General features: G+C 35.9%; 1 protein-coding gene across 1 annotated transcript in view; it reads left to right on the top strand.

The window, feature by feature from the left end:
* CNTNAP2 (contactin associated protein-like 2) overlaps nucleotides 1-19,732 on the top strand; it is a 2,040,635-nt gene that overhangs the window by 1,230,677 nt on the left and 790,226 nt on the right. The window contains 1 exon segment of the mRNA XM_021102606.1: nucleotides 7,341-7,447. Coding sequence (XP_020958265.1) covers nucleotides 7,341-7,447 — 107 coding nt within the window.

Genomic DNA, 19,732 nt, shown 5'->3' with positions numbered 1-19,732 from the left:
ATTTTTTTCTGATTGCTGATTTTTTTTATTTCCCCAATACATTATTTTTTTTCTACTGTATACCATGATGATCCAGTTACACATACATGTATACATTCTTTTTCCTCACATTATCACACTCCATCATAAGTGGCTAGACATAGTTCCCAGTGCTACATAGCAGAATCTCATTGCTAATCCATTCAAAAGGCAATAGTCTGCATCTATTAATCCCTAGTTCCCAATCCCTCCCACTCCCTCCCCCTTCCCCCTGGCAACCACAAGTCTGTTCTCCAAGTCCATGATTTTCATTTCTGTGGAAAGGTTCCTTTGTGCCCTATATTAGATTCCAGATATAAGTGATATCATATGGCGCTTGTCTTTCTCTTTCTGACTTACTTCCCTCAGGATGAGAGTCTCTAGTTCCAGCCATGGTGCTGCAAATGGCATTATTTTGGTCTTTTTTTATGGCTGAGGAGTATTACATTGTGGGTATATACCACATCTTCCTAATGCAATTGTCTTTCAATGGACATTTGGGTTGATTCCATGTCTTGGCTATTGTGAATAGTGCTGCAATGAACATGCGGGTCCATGTGTCTTTTTTAAGTAGAGTTTTGTCAGGATATATGCCCAAGAGTGGGATTTCTGGGTCATATGGAAGTTCTATGTAGAGTTTTCTAAGGTACCTCCAAACTGTTCTCCATAGTGGTCATACCAGCTTACATTCCCACCAAGAGTGCAGGAGGGTTCCCTTTTCTCCACACCCCCTCCAGCATTTGTTCTTTGTGGACTTATGAATGATGGCCATTCTGACTGGTGTGAGGTGGTATCTCATGGTAGTTTTGATTCCCATTTCTCTAATAATCAGGGATGTTGAGCATTGTTTCAAGTGCTTCTTGGCCATCTGTATATCTTCCTTGGAGAAATGTCTATTCAGGTCCTTGCCTATTTTTCCATTGGGTTGTTGGCTCTTTTGCTGTTGAGTTGTATAAGTTGTTTGTATATTTTAGAGATTAGGCCCTTGTTAGTTGCATCATTTGAAAGTATTTTCTCCCATTCTGTAAGTTGTCTTTTTGTTTTCTTTTTGGTTTCCAGCAAGATTTAGGCACTTTGACTCTCTTTCTCCATTCCTCTTTCTTTTCACATCTTCCTCCTTCTTACCTGCATTTCTCTGTAGGCCCTCTTTCTTTCCTAGGTTATGTCTAGCTTTAATCTTTTCCCAGTTTGCCTCTACAGTTAATGATCCACGACCCAATAGTGAAAGAAACATATACAATTCTCTGCTATCACCCTCATTCCTGAAAGCAACTTTCTGCTCTAGCCAAACTTGACAATTCATTATTTCATAACTGTGTTTTGCACTTACTTATACTGGGGTAGGCCCCTGCTTTCCCTCCATGTGGAAAGGTGTTCCTCCACCTTCCAAAGTGAACTTTTCCATAAAACCTGAGTGTCCTCATACAGTGGCAGTTATTAACTTAGTCCTGTACCAATATTCTTAATATTAAGCATAGAGAGAGATCTGACTTGTGAATTAACATTTTGAAATAGAAATACAATTTCTTAAGGACAAAACTTCCATTACTCTTTGTTCCTCCTCAGTTTGTTTTAGAGTGTCTTGACTGGAGTGGGTTACTGATTATGTAAAAGTTACTGTTATTTATTTAGGTTAAATACTGTTAGACCTGGATACAGGTGAAGGAACTAATGATCTTGCACCTCCATCTCCTCCTATGAGCCTTTGATCTCTTAAACGATGTTTTATTCATTCAGTTATGGGGAATACATTGTAAAATTATAACCCAAAGTAAACTAACAAAACACAGTACATTCATGCAGATTATAGTAGAAATTATTTAAGGTGTTTATATTATAAGACTAAAATTAATGATTTATATGGTTAGTGTATAAATGTGTAATGGTTAGACAGATATGGACCAAAGATATTTGATTATTTTTAATGGAAAGTTTGAACATACTATAGGAGATATAATAAGTCTATCTGCATTTAAATATTTCCATAAATAAATGCTTGTTGAAGGAGCACCATCAATATAACATTAGGTTTTCTGGTTATACAGCTATAAAACGAAGTTATGTGGTAATGATATACTACATTATTTGCTGAAATTATGATTACTTCTCTGTATAATTTCAATTAGAACAGAAGAAATATAGGCAGTGAAATATACTCCATAGAGAGTATGCTTCAAATAAAATTAATATCTAATTAGGGCAAGAATAAAAAAATACTAAAATATTATTGAGATCAACATTGAAGGAATGCAGAAGAAAACTACCATGATAGTGGAAATAGCTCTGATAGCCAAGAGTATGAAAAACAGCATTAAGGAAACCAAACTTTCTAAATGAATGTCTTGTCTTGATAAAAAAAAATAAAATTGGGAGCTGAAATGAAGGGAAAATTGTAAATTCAGAAGTTCATTTATGCTGGAATGGCAATTTATAAACCATTTGAAATAATTTTCCAGTAGTTCACAAAATAGCCTATAAGTAACCTAAAGTTATTCATTCTAAAGTTTACAACAAGGCAAATTTATTGTCCATGTATAAACTTTGTACAAATCTAAAAGAAATTAAATATCCTGGGATTGGTCTCTGTACAAGAATTAAGCAGCTGAGACATCTCAGCTGACTCTGAGATTGAGAACAAGAAACTTATAAGGTGGAATAAAACTGCCTTTAAAGTCAGTGAGCACTTTCTATGAATTATATGAGGTCTACAGTCAGGTTCCGAAATGATTAAACCTATTAATAAAGTTAGGAGATTATTGTGTTGCCACTGAAATGGTAGGAGAACCTATGAAAAAGGTACAGTCTCAGAAGAATGGCAGCATAGATCAAATTTGCCCTTTCCACATGCTGTCTCCCCTTGGTACCCTCTCTTCTTGGGCTATTTCTTCTCTTGGTGCCCTTGTGCTTTGAGATCCTGTGCATAAAACTGAAAATCTCCAGAGCCCATATAATTCAGAAACCTTTTTTTTTTTTAGAGCTCCACGAGTATCACTAAGGAGCATCTCAGACTCCACCCCAGACCTAAGAAATCAGAATCTTCATTTTAAAAAGATTTTCAAGTAATTCCTATGCACAGAACATTTTGAAAAACACTGCTTTTGTGTATCAATATCTCAATAACAGCAAGTTTTTCTAATAAACACTCACCATTCATTGTTCTTTGGTTTTGCATGAGCATATTTCTGAAGCCATGGCACTAACACTTGGTTTTTACATCCGATTCTACCGAACCAAATGTTGTTTTAAGGGTTACACAAAGATTTGATTTGAACTTTATTTAAAATGATCCATTTTAACTTTTAAATACTGTAGTGAAAAAATAAAAATCACCTTCAGAGTGCATGAAAACTTCCAAAATATTAACCTATGCTGTCAGATTAATGTTTTTTTAGATTTGAAATAAAATTTTATTCACCATCCCTGTTTAATTATGTAGTATCCATAGACTACAAAGTGAACTGCTACAAACAAATCTGATACCATTTGCAGTGTCTTACATCTGTGGAGACCAATTTTCCATTGCTTTGCAATTAAAATCAAGTGTAGAAATAAAAGAGATACTCTGGGTAAAATAAAAGTGCACCTGCCATTCATAATCCTGGATAGATTTGTTGCATTCATCCAAACAGCCACTCTGTTCATATTGATTGATTTTATATTAAGTCGTTGTTATATATTTGAACTTCTAAAGTATAGCTTATTGATTCCAAAACACTTTGGAAAGCATTGACATAACTGAAAGGATGATACCAGCTGAAATTCTCTGGTACCAGGGCTACTTCAGACAGAGTTAATCAGATGCATCATTTCTTCTTGAGCCCTTTGATCACAACAGATTGACACCTGCTAACTTCTCCCTTATATATTCCTGATTCCAGTCAAGTAATTCTCAAGTAGAGGCAGCAAAGTCATTTTGATTCATTTTTGATATGAATCAAACCTTCAAGCTAGGACATGCTATGAAACAAATTACATATTTCCTGTGACCTACTAAAATAATTAGTTCACTACAGCAAGGGTCTGCATTTAAGACTAAAATCATACATAGGAATAATCTAGGAGTTCCCGTTGTGGCTCAGTAGTAACAAACCCAACTAGTATCCATGAGGATGGATGTAGGTTTGATCCCTGGCCCTGCTCAGTGGGTTAAGATCCAGTGTTGCAGTGAGCTGTGATGTAGGTTGCAGACGTGGCTTGGATGTGGTGTTGCCATGGCTGTGTTATAGGCCAGAAGCTGAAACTTGGATTCAACCCCCAACCTGGAAACTTCCATGTGCTGGGGGTGTGGCCATAAATTAAAATAACAATAATAATAATAATCTACATTTCATACCATAAAAGATATGTTTCCTCCGAAATTACTTTGATTCCTTGTTGAAACTTTCTAACATTGCACTCCTCCAGTCCTTTAGTCTGTCAGTAGGCATTTACTGAGTGGACTCCACAACTTGTCACGCCAGGAATCATAAGACCAAAATCCCTCACTGCAGAGTCACAGAGTTTAGAAGAGACAGATGCTCAAACAAATAATTTCTAAACAGTGTGATAATGATATATTAGACATATGTAAATGGCTCCATAGGAGTACAAGTGGAGTAAATAATTAGGAAAGGGGAAGCTAGGTTAATCCATATTTTGTTTTGCTTGGTAACTGGTCCTAACATTTTTTAATGTAGTGATAAAATACTACAATTTGAAATTACATTTCAATCAAGTTGATTTAGAAATAAAATGTCTCATCTTTAAGAACCAAAATGCCACTAATCAGCATGAGGATAATGCCAATTAAAAAATATAAATGATAAGAAAAAAACATTAAAAATAAAATATTAAAATTTCATTTAAATAAAAGATAACTTTTAAAGAAATTCTTAATGCTGAATTTTAGAAGTATTCAGGTAATCTCACTTGACTGTTATATTTTTCTTTTGTGTGCAGAAGTACACAACAATATTTTTTATCATTTAGATGTGGATTTTCTGCTGTGCATTATTTAGAACGCATTTAGATTCCAACCTGGTTTTCCTTTGAGACTCAGTGTGCTCTGCACTACTTCCCCCTGAATTAATTGATATAATGAGCTGATGTAGATTACTTTCAATATTAGGCTGAGCTAATATTAACCCACAACAATTGAGAAGGTAAATATACCACACAAAGGCATACATGTAATGAAATCCCAAGTATCAAGGATTTTTTTTTTTTAGTTTTATGTAATTTTGGTGTGTCTGCTTCATTGCTTCCTCCTATGGCCTGGAGAATCAGGATTGCTGGGTATAAATGCCACCTGCTAAGTCCCATGCCTGGGCACCTGTAGTGGGAAGTGGCTATGGCTATACACCCCAACCACCCTGAACCACCCACTGATAAATGTTCCACCTCATTGTTGTTGCTTTTTTACTTGCTCTGTTGGAAGCAGGTCTCACCATTTTAATTATAAAAATGCAGTTCCTCTTTTAAGGCCCAAGTGAAATGCTCTAAACTTTATTAAGCCCTTTATTTATATTCTACACATAATGACTCTAGTATCCAAATTTCTGTGCACCAAATTTCATACATCTTTGATGACTCATCAAACTCTTCTTGTTATTGTATTTTGCATGAATCTTATTCCCTACTGTGACCTCCACATAGATTTTAGGGTCTTTGGAGAAGAAACATCTTTGTAGCCTTGATAACACCAAGTCCAAATTCATATGGAATCTGAGTGCCTATTAAATGTAGAGTGAATTTTCCATCCCACCTCATGATAATGCAACATTGTACTTTGCTTATGTTGTATTTTTTCCTTATATGTTCTTCCTCTTATTTTCTTCTCTTACAGTTCTGTCCATTCATTGAGGCTCAACCCACAAGCCTTTTTTTTTGTATCCCAGACCTACACATGATCCCTCATGTGAAACTCTGGAGAGCATTTTTTGTCCCTGCAATATGCCGCTTTTCATTTTAACTTCATATCATGATTTTCATGTATACAATATCTTATGTTCCTATGATTAAGCTCTTGAAAGGCAGCAAATAGAATCTTATTCATCTTCTATTTCTCACAGTGATCAGAATTATTTTTTGCATGACTAAAGGTGCTTGTAAAGTGAGGAATAGGATTTCTGTATAAGAACTGGAGTTCCATTCCCAGCTGGTCCATGCCCTGCAACAGAAGTTTTAGGCATGGCTGATGGTAAATCAAGAACAGTGGATGAAGAATACTATCTCTGAGGCCAGTCCTATTCTACTTTGCAGCAGAAAGCTACCAGGGCTTTACAATTAAGTGTGTTCAAGGAGTCACCTTGTTAATCAACCTGTGACCCACTATTATGTGTTCTTCCATTTTAATCTGGGTGGACTTTTCTACTTTAGAGAGTTTCCTATTAAAATACAGAAAGCCTTTGTGAAAGCTGATATATAACAAGAAATAAATTGTACTGATGAAACAGGAGTTTTCCAGAATCAAAACACAACTTCACTATTGCAAAGGTACAGGCAAAATATAAAATTGTGCCCTGCCTGCAAGCTGTGGTTCCGATATTCATGGCTTGTGCTTATTGGCCCCCTATTTCTTGCCTGTCAGTTATCAACTTTTCAAACATCATCTCCTAATCTCAAAACTATTTACCAAGAAGGTATAAATTACTCCATTTTTCAGGTGAGAAAATAGAGGATCAGAAAGGTTAAATTACATCATCACAGTTGGCTGTTAAGTAAATAGAAAGGCAAAGATTTGAACACAAAACCTACAATTTTCCCCCATATTGCCTTCTCATGTAGGTGACTTTCATTAGCCAGCTGGGCATAGAAGAGGAGTAAAGAAGATTTAGGAATCTTTTCTTATAAGTCTACTATATTCTCATTCCTACTGCCCTGGCATTATATCAAGAACTCAAATTGTTATAAAAAAAAAAAAAAAAAAACTCAGCATTTCCCCTTTCTGACTTGGTAATATTGACCTTGATAAAAGGTAGTACAGGAAACAAGATGGCTAATGTTCTGTCTCTCACCAGGAGGAAATTTAGCTTAGTGCCTTTGTTTTTGTGCAGACGGAAAATAAAATGAATCTGTGATATGCAAATGAATCTCTCAACTATTTGTTAATTTCTACTGTTTACTCAAAAATGGGAAACACCAAGCCTGTGATACATCATCTTTTGTGCGCTTGGCACTTTCCATCATGAATCATATTAATCTGCTTAAACTAACAAGGATTAATTGCCTTGGTAAGGCAACCTGGCATTGAAATGATATATTGCCCAGACAGCTTGGAATTTGGCCACTCATAAATCTCATTTGTTTGTTGGTTTATTTCTGTTTGTCTCTTTCTCTGACAGATGTGTGCCCAATCACTGTGAGCATGGTGGGAAGTGCTCGCAAACGTGGGACAGCTTCAAATGCACTTGCGATGAGACAGGATACAGTGGGGCCACCTGCCACAACTGTGAGTGCCAATTTATCTCACTTTAAACTTGTAATTGCATGAGAATCCCAGGTCTTCAGCTAGGCTTTAAAGCTCAGCAACCTGAATAATCCATGTAGTAAATCACTTGATTCTGAAGAACCCAGATTTTATTATTGCTTTTCTAAAATAGTATTCTAGTTGTCAAAATATCTTCTCTCAAGCCTAATGACTCAAAAAGAAGGACTGGTGTGTCCAATGTATCATAAACATGTAGTTGAGATTGAAATGCTGATCTTGGATGTGCCTGTGTCTAAGCCATGTCTGTCTAGATAGATTGTTTGGAAAATTGTGTTAGTGTGATGTCTCTGACTGGGTCCTCATTTATCAGTTCATCAGAGAGGCAGACAGAGTGTAACTTGAACATTTAATTTCTGGACAATAGTTGTCTCATGCTCTTTCACAACTCTTTGGCCACATCTTTTAGATCAGAAAAAATGAGCTAGAAAGTGGGATAAAAATCCATCGAAGTTGTACATGTTAAAAAAAACAAAACAAACAACAAAAAAAAAAAACACCAGAACAAAACAAAATACTACAAAAAGGCAATTTTATGGAGTTCCCGTCATGGCACAGCGGAATCGAATCTGACTAGGAACCATGAGGTTGCAGGTTCAATCCCTGGCCTCACTCAGTGGGTTAAGGATCTGGCATTGCCATGAGCTGCGGTGTAGGTCGCAAACGCGCTTGGATCTTGCATTGCTGTGGCTCTGGCGTAGGCTGGCGCCTATGGCTCCCATTAGACCCCTAGCCTGGGAATCTCCATATGCCACTGGTGCAGCCCTAAAAAAAAGGACAAAAGACAAAAAAAAGGGCAAATTAAAAAAAATATTTAAAAATTAAAAGTAGCTTGCAAAAATGATGTTTAAAAGGGATATGCCTTGTTTTACATAATAACTTTACCCTGGAAAGTTAAATAAAAATTAATTTTTGTAATTAAAAGAATATTATTAAAGTGAATATTAAATCTGTAATTGTAATGTTCATTTTACAGTAATGCATAGCTGCTTGTGAATTACTTTTGAAGACAAATTTGCCATAAAACGTATAGTTGAAAGAAGAAGGTCATCTATTATATATATGTGCGTGCATGTGTGGGGGGGGAGAAGGGGGAAAGAGATTCCATCTTCAATCTTCTCTCCATATGAAAATCTAATATCTACACCTTCTAGTTATACAGACTGATCTCTCTTCATCTCACTTGTAGAAGACAACAGTAAGCAAAATGTTATCAGAATAGAGTTGTAGGGACAGTAAAAATGCAATACTCATTCTCTGAGCCTTTTCATATTATTACTTGTCATGTATAGTAAGACATTGTGTTCAGCATATATTCTAAGACCTCACTTAAGAAAAATATTTGTGATTTGTTTTACTGCAGTTATTAATTTGTTTGGAGGATATTTTTAAAAAGAGACAAAAAGAACTCCTAGAAACATCAGCGTTAAAGGAAGATAAGCAAAAGCTTTAAAACCAGATATTTAACAGATTCATCATCTATTTTTATGTATAGATAGGTAAAAGGTATTGTAATAAAGAACAAAATAATTTATATTGAAGTTAATTATAATGAAGGAGTTATATAACTAAAATTGTACCTTCCCAATCACATCCAAATATTCAGTTTCAGCATATGATGCTTATTGTGTGACATATAATTCTTGAATTAAGTAACTTTTATGAAACTAAGGAACTTTACCCCACTGGTAGAATTTACATAATGTGTTATAAATACCACCTTTAATACCATGATCTTGTTTCTAAGATTGGAAATTCACTAAAGACGAAGAGTAATTAATTGATGGTGGTTACAAGGGTTTCCTATCTCAGTGACCACTTTGAAATTTAATGTACAAACAAGTCTTTTTAAAAGCTGCTTCCTGTGTTGAATATACATTAAACAAAAAGACATTTTAAAAATAATAAACTTAAAAAATTTTTAAATGTATTCCAGTGATTAAATAGTTGAGGAGCTTTTTAAATTTTATTTTTCTATTTATTTTTTATTAAAGTATAGTTGATTACAGTGCTGTGCCAATTTCTACTGTAAGCAAAGTGACCCAGTCTCACACACACACACACACACACACACACACATACATTCCTTTTCTTACATTATCTTTCATCATGGTCTATCTCAAGAGACTAGATATATTGCCCTGTGCTATTCAGTAGGACCTCATTGCCCATCTGTTCCAAATGTAGTAGTTTGCATCTACTACCCCCAAAGTAGAATGGAGTGGAGTCCATCCCACTCCATTCTACTTCCTCCCCACCCCTTTGGCAACCACAACTCTCTTCTCTATGTCTGAGTCTGTTTTTGCGCTGCAGGTAGTTTCATTTGTGCCATATTTTAGATTCCATATATAAATGATATCATATGGTATTTGTCTTTCTCTCTCTGACTTACTTCACTTAGTGTGAGAATCTCTAGTTGCATCTATGTTGATGCAAATGGAATTATTTTGTTCTTTCTTGTAGCCCAGTAGTATTGCATCGTGTATATGTACCACATCTTCTTAATCCATTCACCTGTCAATGGGCATTTAGTTTTCTCTATGTCTTGGCTACTGTGAATAATGCTGCAATAAACCTGGCAGTGCATGTATCCCCTCAAATTATAGTTTTCATCCAGATATATGCCCAGAAGTGGCATTGCTGGATTATATGGTGATTCTGTATTAGTTTTCTGAGGAACCTCCATCCTATTTTCCATAGTGGTTACACCAATTTACATTCCATTCCTACCAGTAATACCGGAGGGTTCCCCTTGAGGTCGTTTTTTGCATGTTTTTTTTTTTTTTTTTGGTTTTTTTTTTTTTTTTTTGAGTAGCAACACCAAGTATTAGAACTATCCTAAGTGTATTTAGATTTGGCTGTCATGGCAAGTTCTAAATGTAGAATGGGGAAATTGTATCTTCCCTGCTGCTCATTTTACTCTTCCCTTATTTAAGTTTTTTTAACTTTAATTTTATTGGAGTATTATTGATTTACAATGTTGTATTAGGTATACAGCAGAATGAATCAGTCATGCATATAAATATATCCTTTCTATGCTGAATAACAGTGGTGAGAGTGGGCATCCTTGTCTTGTTCCAGATTATAATGAGAAGGCTTTCCGCTTTTCTCCATGGAGTATTATATTTGCTGTGGGTTTTTCATAAATGGCTTTGGTTATGGTAAAGAATGTTTCCTCTATACCCACTTTGGTAAGAGTTTTTATCATGAAGGGATGTTGGACTTTGTCAAATGCTTTTTCTGCATCTGTTGAGATAAACATGTGATTTTTGACTTTTCTTTTGTTAATGTGGTGTATGACATTGGTGTATGTATGTATGTTTATGTGTGTTTATGTATGTTTATGTTTATGTATGTATGTATGTATGTTTATGTATGTTGAGCCATTCTTGTGAACCTGGGATGAATGCCTCCTGGTCGTGGTATATGATCTTTTTGATATGTTGTTGGATTTGGTTGACTAAGATTTTGTTGAGAATTTTTTCATCTAAATTCATCAAAGATGTTGGTCGATAGATTTCTTTTTTGGTGGTATCTTTGTCTGGTTTTGGAATTAGGGTGATGGTGGCATCATAGAATGTCTTTGGGAGTGTTCCTCCTTCAAACTTTTGAAAAAGTTTAAGGAGGATGGGTATAAGTTCCGCTTTGTATGTTTGGTAGAATTATCCTGTGAAGCCATCTGGTCCTGGACTTTTATTTGTAGGGAGAGTTTTTATGACATATTCAATTTCATTTCTAGTGATTGATCTGTTCAGTTGATCTATTTCTTCTTGATTCAGTTTTGGCAGGCTGTAGGTCTCTAGAAAGATGTCCATTTCTTCTAGGTTGTTGAATTGTTGGCATCTAGTTGTTCATAGAATTCTCTTATGGGTTTTTTTTTTTTTTTTTTTTTTTGTATTTCTGTAGTATCCATTGTGACTTCTCCTAGCCATAGCAATCAGACAAACAAAAGAAATAAAGGCATTCAAATAGGAAGAGAAGAGGTAAAACTGTCACTATATGCAGATGACATGATACAATATATAGGAAACCCTAAGGACTCAACCCCAAAACTACTTGAACTGATCAACAAATGCAGCAAAGTAGCAGGATATAAGAATAACATTCAGAAATCAGCCACATTTCTGTATACTAACGAAGAAATATTAGAAAAGGAATCCAGAAATATAATACCTTTTAAAATTGCGCCCCAAAAAATCAAATACCTGGGAATACACCTGACCAAGGAGGTAAAGGACTTATATAACGAGAACTATAAAACATTAATCAAGGAAATTAAAGAGGATGAAAAGAAATGGAAAGATAGTCCATGCTCCTGGGTTGGAAAAATTAATATTGTAAAAATGGCGGTACTACCCAAAGTGATCTACAGATTCAGTGCAATCCCTATCAAATTGTCCATGACATTTTTCACAGAACTAGAACAAACCAAAAATTTTTATGGAACCACAAAAGACAAATTCTGAAGAACTGCGAAAGCAATTCTGAAGAACAAAAACCAAGCAGGCGGCATCTCTCTCCCAGACTTCAGGCAACATTACAAAGCCACAGTAATCAAGACAGTGTGGTACAGGTACCAAAACAGACAGACCAATGAAACAGAATAGAGAACCCAGAAATAAAACCAGACACCTTTGGTCAATTAATCTTTGACAAAGGAGGCAAGAATATAAAAATGGGAAAAATTCTTTTCAGCACGTGGTGCTGGGAAACTTGGACAGCTGCATGCAAATCAGTGAAACTAGAACACACCTGCAAACCATGCACAAAAATAAACTCAAAATGGCTGAAAGACTTAAATGTAAGACAAGACACCATCAAACTCCTGGAAGAAAATATAGGCAAAACATTCTCTGACATCAGCCTTACAAATGTTTTCTCAGATCAGTCTCCCAAAGCAACAGAAATAAGAGTAAAAATAAATCAGTGGGACCTAATCAAACTGACAAGCTTTTCAACAGCAAAGGAAACCAAAAAGAAAACAAAAAGACAACTTACAGAATGGGAGAAAATGCTTTCAAATGATGCAACTAACAAGGGCCTAATCTCTAAAATATACAAACAACTTACACAACTCAACAGCAAAAGAGCCAACAACCCAATGGAAAAATAGGCAAAGGACCTGAATAGACATTTCTCCAAGGAAGATATACAGATGGCCAAAAAGCACTTGAAACAATGCTCAACATCCCTGATTATTAGAGAAATGGGAATCAAAACTACCATGAGATACCACCTCACACCAGTCAGAATGGCCATCATTCATAAGTCCACAAAGAACAAATGCTGGAGGGGGTGTGGAGAAAAGGGAACCCTCCTGCACTCTTGGTGGGAATGTAAGCTGGTATGACCACTATGGAGAACAGTTTGGAGGTACCTAGAAAACTCTACATAGAACTTCCATATGACCCAGAAATCCCACTCTTGGGCATATATCCTGACAAAACTCTACTTAAAAAAGACACATGGACCCGCATGTTCATTGCAGCACTATTCACAATAGCCAAGACATGGAATCAACCCAATGTCCATTGAAAGACAATTGCATTAGGAAGATGTGGTATATACCACAATGTAATACTCCTCAGCCATAAAAAAGACCAAAATAATGCCATTTGCAGCACCATGGCTGGAACTAGAGACTCTCATCCTGAGGGAAGTAAGTCAGAAAAGAAAGACAAATGCCATATGATATCACTTATATCTGGAATCTAATATAGGGCACAAAGGAACCTTTCCACAGAAATGAAAATCATGGACTTGGAGAACAGACTTGTGGTTGTCAGGGGGAAGGGGGAGGGAGTGGGAGAGACTGGGAGCTTGGGGTAAATAGATGCAGACTATTGCCCTTGGGATGGATTAGCAATAGGATCCTGCTGTGTAGCAAAGAGAACTCTATTATGATGGAACACATAATGTGAGGAAAAAGAATGTATACATGTATGTGTAACTGGGTCACCATTCTGTGCAATAGGAAAAATATATGAATAAATAAATAATCTATAAATAAATAAATATATCCTTTCTTTTTTCCCAATATAGGTTATTATAAACTATTGAGTAGACTTTCCTGCAGTATAAAGTAGGTTCTCATTAATCATCTATTTTATATGGTAGTGTGTATATGTTATTCCTACCCTCCCAATTCTTCCCTCCCCCAATGGTTTCATCTATGGTAACCATAAGATTTGTTTTAAAATCACGCAAAATATATATATATATATAAAATGGAGTTTCCGTCGTGGCACAGTGGTTGACGAATCCAACTAGGAACCATGAGGTTGCGGGTTCGATCCCTGTCCTTGCTCAGTGGGTTAACGATCCGGTGTTGTCATGAGCTGTGGTGTAGGTTGCAGACACAGCTTGGATCCCACGTTGCTGTGGCTCAGGCATAGGCTGGCAGCTACAGCTCCGATTAGACCCCTAGCTTGGGAAACTCCATATGCCACAGGAGCAGCCCAAGAAATGCCAAAAAAAGACAAAATATATATATATATTTGTAAGTTTGTTTCTGTTTTTCTAAAAAGTTTTCTATTTTTCTAAATAAGTTCTTTTGTATCATTGTTATTAGATTCCACATATAAGTGATAGCATATGATATTTGTCTTTCTTTGTCTTACTTCACTCAGTATAGTTTTTATGTCTATGGAGGTAGAATTATTCATTTTAATGAGTGCCTGATCGCTTGTTACCTTCTCCAAATAAGGCCAAACTGTTGAAAATCAAGTGTTTGCATAAATAGAGGTTACAGGATTATAGGACATAATTCAAGAAAGGGTTGATTGGACATGATTTTGTTATGAAAAATATATCTTCTAGCCTATAGAATTTTACATGTTTCCAAGTAAGTTGAAAGACTTGATATATCTCTTAATTACTCCTGTGAATTAGTTAAAAATAGGGAGGGTCTTCCAGTATATAATAATGTGAAAATATACAATATATGCTCTTCAGTTTGATACTGAATGAACAATTTGACTGCACAGGGTTCTGATGTGAGCTGTTAGGTCCCTTGCTTGGTGCTGTTACAGGAAATCATTTCACTTCTCTTGGACTCCATTAATTCCTCCATTGACTAAATGGCTCATAGGTCTCTCATAGTTCTGAAAGCCAAAGATCTGAGACTTCCAGTAGCTTATTCTGTGTTCTGTGGCTTTAAACTTTGGTTAGTGCTATTAATTTTTTACCTAATTATTTTCTGGGAAAGACCAAGTATCTGCTTTGAAACGGTGTTATGGTAATTTTAAAACAGTCCTAGTTGTGAAAAGGTAAAGAAGAGCTAACTAAAGTCTAAAGTTTAGTCTAGCTAAATATTTAGTAGAACTTCAACAGTACAATTAGGCTAACTACTGAACACATTTTCTACACCAGTCCAGGCTTGGCTTGTTTTGATAGGTCATATTGCCTGAGTTTAAACTTATGTCTCCCACTCACTCGCAAATGTGAACACTGAAACTCCTGGAGCTTCTGTTTTCTTCTGTATGAAATGACAACAGTAGCAGCACCACCTCATAAAACCATTGTGAGATTAAATGAGATCAGTTGTGGAGAGCACCGAAAAGGGTTTTAGCATATGTTAGTACTCAGTAAATGTTCACCATTTCATCCCTTTTGGAACAGTCATCCCTTTGCTCTGAATTTCTATATTAATAATTGTCCAAATCTCACAATTTGTCACTTAAGTTCATGCAGCCATTCGGTGTTTGCTAAGGTTTACATGGCAGCTTTGGGCTGGAAGTGAATGTTGGTTCCCATAGGGTTTTGTTTTTCCAGAGGAAATGAAGGACATTAAAAGTGATCTGGTATATGTCTTAGACCTATATCCGTTTATGTGTTGCTTATACATGGGGGTATTTATTTTCAGATAAATTCTATACTGGGCTCAGAGTATTGTCACAAACCACTGCCCTGAGGAGTCAGGGTGTCATCTTTCAGGGGAAGAGATCCCACAGAGAAAGCCACAGACCATAGGAAAGGAACAGCCAGCTTTTCTGTCCAAAAACTAAAGAGGATAGTTTGTGACAAAATGTGACTACAGTAAATGTTGCAGTTTCATACTTTTAACACTTTCTTATGCAGGCATTCCATTCTCAATTAATTTCTAAGAACTGACTGGTAGTATATCAAAATATAAAATCATGACACAGAGAAGAGAATGACCATGTTAAATAGTTTGCTTTGTTATGTTGACTTATTGCTACTTCACTCCCCCAAAAACATAGACTGTCTTTCTTGTGGGCAAAATTTCATGTTTATAGCTACAGTCTTTTTCTCTTTAGTGGTGGCATATAGAAACTGAAGACATGCAGTAGATCTCCAAGCTTAACTTTCCAATACATCAAAAACTCTTTAGGATCTAATTACCATCTCTTTTTTTTTCACATTCATTTATACTTCATAACTATGGTTCTAATGTACATAAGTTAATTCAAAAACCTATCCCTTATCTCAAGGCTTAGCAGGTATTTTTTCTCATACTGCTGGGATCTGTCTTCAATCTCAGTCATTCTAACATATACTGTTAGTCCCCTATATGAAACTGCCCTAAAAATCCCTAGAGTGTCCTCAATAATATGAAAACTTTTGGCTATTTTCATAAGTGCAAGAGGATGTTTGACAAATATACGCAATGTTTTGGGGTGGAACTTTAAAAAAACCCACATGTATTTTTAAGAATGGATTCTGATGAGGTAATACTTTTACCATGGGAACAAAGATCAGCAGATACTATTCTTTGACGTTTAGAAAAGAAAATTAAGAAGATCTAGCTTATGTTTTGGCCATTACAAAAATACCAGGTAAGAAAGGGAAACCTTAATTGAGACATACATGCTGAATAATTATGCTTGAGAAAAATATTCCTCAGTCAAGTCAACACAGGGATTTCAAGAAGGTTTGAAATAGGTGTGGAAGCTTGAGATGTTGAAAGTTCCTGGGAGGAACGAGGTACGGAAAGCAAGGGGGGAAAGTTTTGCAGAAGAGTGAGACAGGAGGTATAATATAAAAGTATATTAAAAGTATGTTATACTATTATACGGATGGAACTTCAAAGAATAATTAAATGCCAGATCTTCATTCCAAGAGAAAATATTTTTCCAGATATCTTTTTATATTAAAGAACAGACTTTCACCTTGCCCACATATATTGACATGACTGTTTCCAGAGGTAATTGGAGGAGGCTACACAAGATGACCTTTACAGATCTCTTATAATTTTAAAATTATGTGATTTCTGGATTCTGAAATACTAAGAAGCAGGTACTGATGTTGCCAAAGAAAGGCAAAAGTAAATTTTTTACTAGCATGTTTTAGAAGAAAAACTGAAATTTAAAGAAAACTGTTCTCCATTCTCTGGTCTGGAGCTATGATTCTGGGTCTATAAATTTGTAAACCATAAATTATACTGTACCTTATTACTGCACACAGGATAAATGCAGTGGATTTCAGTAGCTCACACCAAGTTATTTATAATGCATTATACCCACAGGTAACTTAATTCAAAGCATAATTTTTAAAAAGAAATGAATAGTACTTGTTGAAAGTCATACTACCTAGTGCATAAACAACTAAATGTACTGGCCCAAGGAAATTTGGTCCCTCCATCCATTTGGAACTACTGCAAATTTAGACACCAGTGAAGACGTCTTAGAATTTGAGCATTGCTGTAAAAGGAAGGAAGGAAGGGGGGAAGGAAGGAAGGAAAAGAGAGAGGAGGGAAGTCTGTAGGTGGAATCATGGCCTTAGGAAATTGGAATCCATTCTGTGGTTATAATTCAACTGGTTTACAAGGTCGTACTTGATAAGGCTATGTGTGTCATTAACCTGGTTTTATGCCATACTTCCCTTTCTCCACTCTGCTCCCAGTAGTATCCTTTTAGTTCTCCATATATGCCCTGTACCCTTACATTATTCCCTCTCCCCTGCCACTGCCACCATGACAGGATTTTTGCACATTCTCCCTTTCTGCTTGGTATGTTCCTAGTCATCCCTCTGATCTCAGCTCATTAGCCACTCTTTAGGAAGCTTTCAATGAACCTGTTTTTTAGGTCAAATCCTCTTATTTCAAGACATGTATCTTCTTCTTATCACTAGTGGTGGTTGTGATTTTGCATTTATTACTTGTGATTCTTTAATAATAGCTGTCCTCTCCATTGGGCTATAATATCTAAGAGGATAAAGTGCCAGGTTCTGTCTACCATTTTATCCCCAGAGTCCAGCCAGCATATAGTATGTGCTCAATGAATATGTACTGAATCAAAGAGTGAATAAAAATGGTAGAGAATGTAAAAAGCATCATGAGTTTTTTAAAAGTCGGTGTCCTTTATCCAAGTATGAAACTTGTAGAGGATAGTGATAGTCATAACAGCACAAGCAGTCACAAGAGGTGTAAAGTTGTAAGAAATGATATGGACAGATTCAGTATATGGGCAAACAAACTTACACATTTCAAATAATATTTAAAAAATATTTATTACCATGTGATGACACCATTCATTAATGTAATTGTAGGAATATATGGTAAAAGAAGCAAAATGAGTTTCAACATCAACAAAAAAGATGTCCTATATAACAGAGTACAGTGAACTCCCAGGCTGGCTGAATGGTATGAGCTGTTCTAAAATAAATGTAGATGTGTTTAAATATCTACTACCTCATGAATTAAAAAAAAAGTTTACTTTAAACTCGGTGTAAAACTTGAATAGTTGAATACAACCCTTTGATTTATCATGTACTATCATATGTGCATTCTTACTACAGGGAGATTGTGTAGAGGTGAAGGAACTCAAGAGTTTGAAATCAGATGATCTAATATCAAATTCTCAGGTCCTCAGGTCAAATGGCCAACTGTATTTCCCCTGAGCTCTCCTAGTTATGGAACAGTAGTCTCTCCCTTCCCTATTAGTCCCCCATTTCCTCCAACCCTCTTAGTACATTTGTGTGGATTTCATCTCTACCCCTAGAAGGTGAAATCAGCTCTCCTAGTACATGCTATGGGTCACTAACAGCAATAAAATGAGAAGTACTACATTTAATCCACATCTTCCTCACCTTCTTTCTTTCCCCTCTCTCCTGTCTTGGCTTTGTGTTTTGGACAATCACTTAACCGCTCTGAACTTAAGTTTTCTCTGGGATATTCAATGAAATACTCTCTCTTAAAGTGCTTTGTAAATATAGAGAACATCCTAGATCTTGTTGTAACTTTTATTGCACCACTAAGTCTTAAAAAACAGCAGCCAAACTTTGCTCTGCTTATAAGTATCTTAAGGATAGTGAGTACTGATAGAGCTGATTCTCAAAGAAAAGATCAGAGAGTGTCTAAATATTTAAGCCAATACTCACTGAAAAGATAAAAGGCTTTAGTAGCAAATATAATGACAACTCAGGCTTATTTACATGCACAGAGTAAGTCTGCTCTTTCTAATCTAAACATGGCATTAGGTACCCAGACTGTGCTTCTTTGTTATCAAGTGAACAGTTACCAGATTCTTCCAATATTATCTCCCTCACATCCTCCCAGTCTTTTCCTACACCATGACCCACTTCACATGCTCAGTGTGTCCTTGCCATTAGGAGTGACTATGGGGCACAAATATAGAACCGTGGGAGACCAAAGTTCTCTATTCCCACTATCATTTCTTCATTTCTTATTCATTTCTCTGTAGTGAGTCTAGAGCTGACACTATCCCACATATAGGATTGGTGTGGGATGTGGAGAGGAGGATGGAAGAAGGCAAGGATACAGGAATGGACAGCCCTCTCCAAACAAGTGCATGGTTTCATTAAAAATAAAAGTCTTTATAATCTTGATTCATTGGGAGTATGAGCTAAGGAGAAATTGTACCATACGCTGACTTTTTACAGTCTAAGTTGGTAATTTTCATGTTTGCAAAATACGTATAAATATAATTAAATGGAAAATTAATGCTATATCCCAAATTCTGGTTTTAAGTGATCAATCATTTCATCTTTTCAGAGGTCATTTTCATATTATTTTCTTGTTTATGTCTGTTTTTTTTTTTTTTCCTATCAGATGGACAGGGAGAAACCAGGGTAAGGAAGCTGCTCTTTCAGCTGGGTGCTAGGTAAAGAAACAGTTTTCAGCAGAATGTGTACAATTGCAGTATTAGCAAGCTGTTGCATTCTCTCACCGAGAAGATCACTTTCTCACCAGAGCTGAAGCCTTGGGGGAAAGAGGAAAAATGACAAGTGGTGTCATTTCCTGAAATCACACTTATTAGAAAAAGAAAC

This window comes from Sus scrofa, chromosome 9 (genome assembly GCF_000003025.6).
Source record: "Sus scrofa isolate TJ Tabasco breed Duroc chromosome 9, Sscrofa11.1, whole genome shotgun sequence".
Classification (NCBI taxonomy): domain Eukaryota; kingdom Metazoa; phylum Chordata; class Mammalia; order Artiodactyla; family Suidae; genus Sus; species Sus scrofa.
The sequence above is the reverse complement of the archived record's forward strand: the minus strand, read 5'-3'. Positions and strand labels throughout refer to the sequence as shown.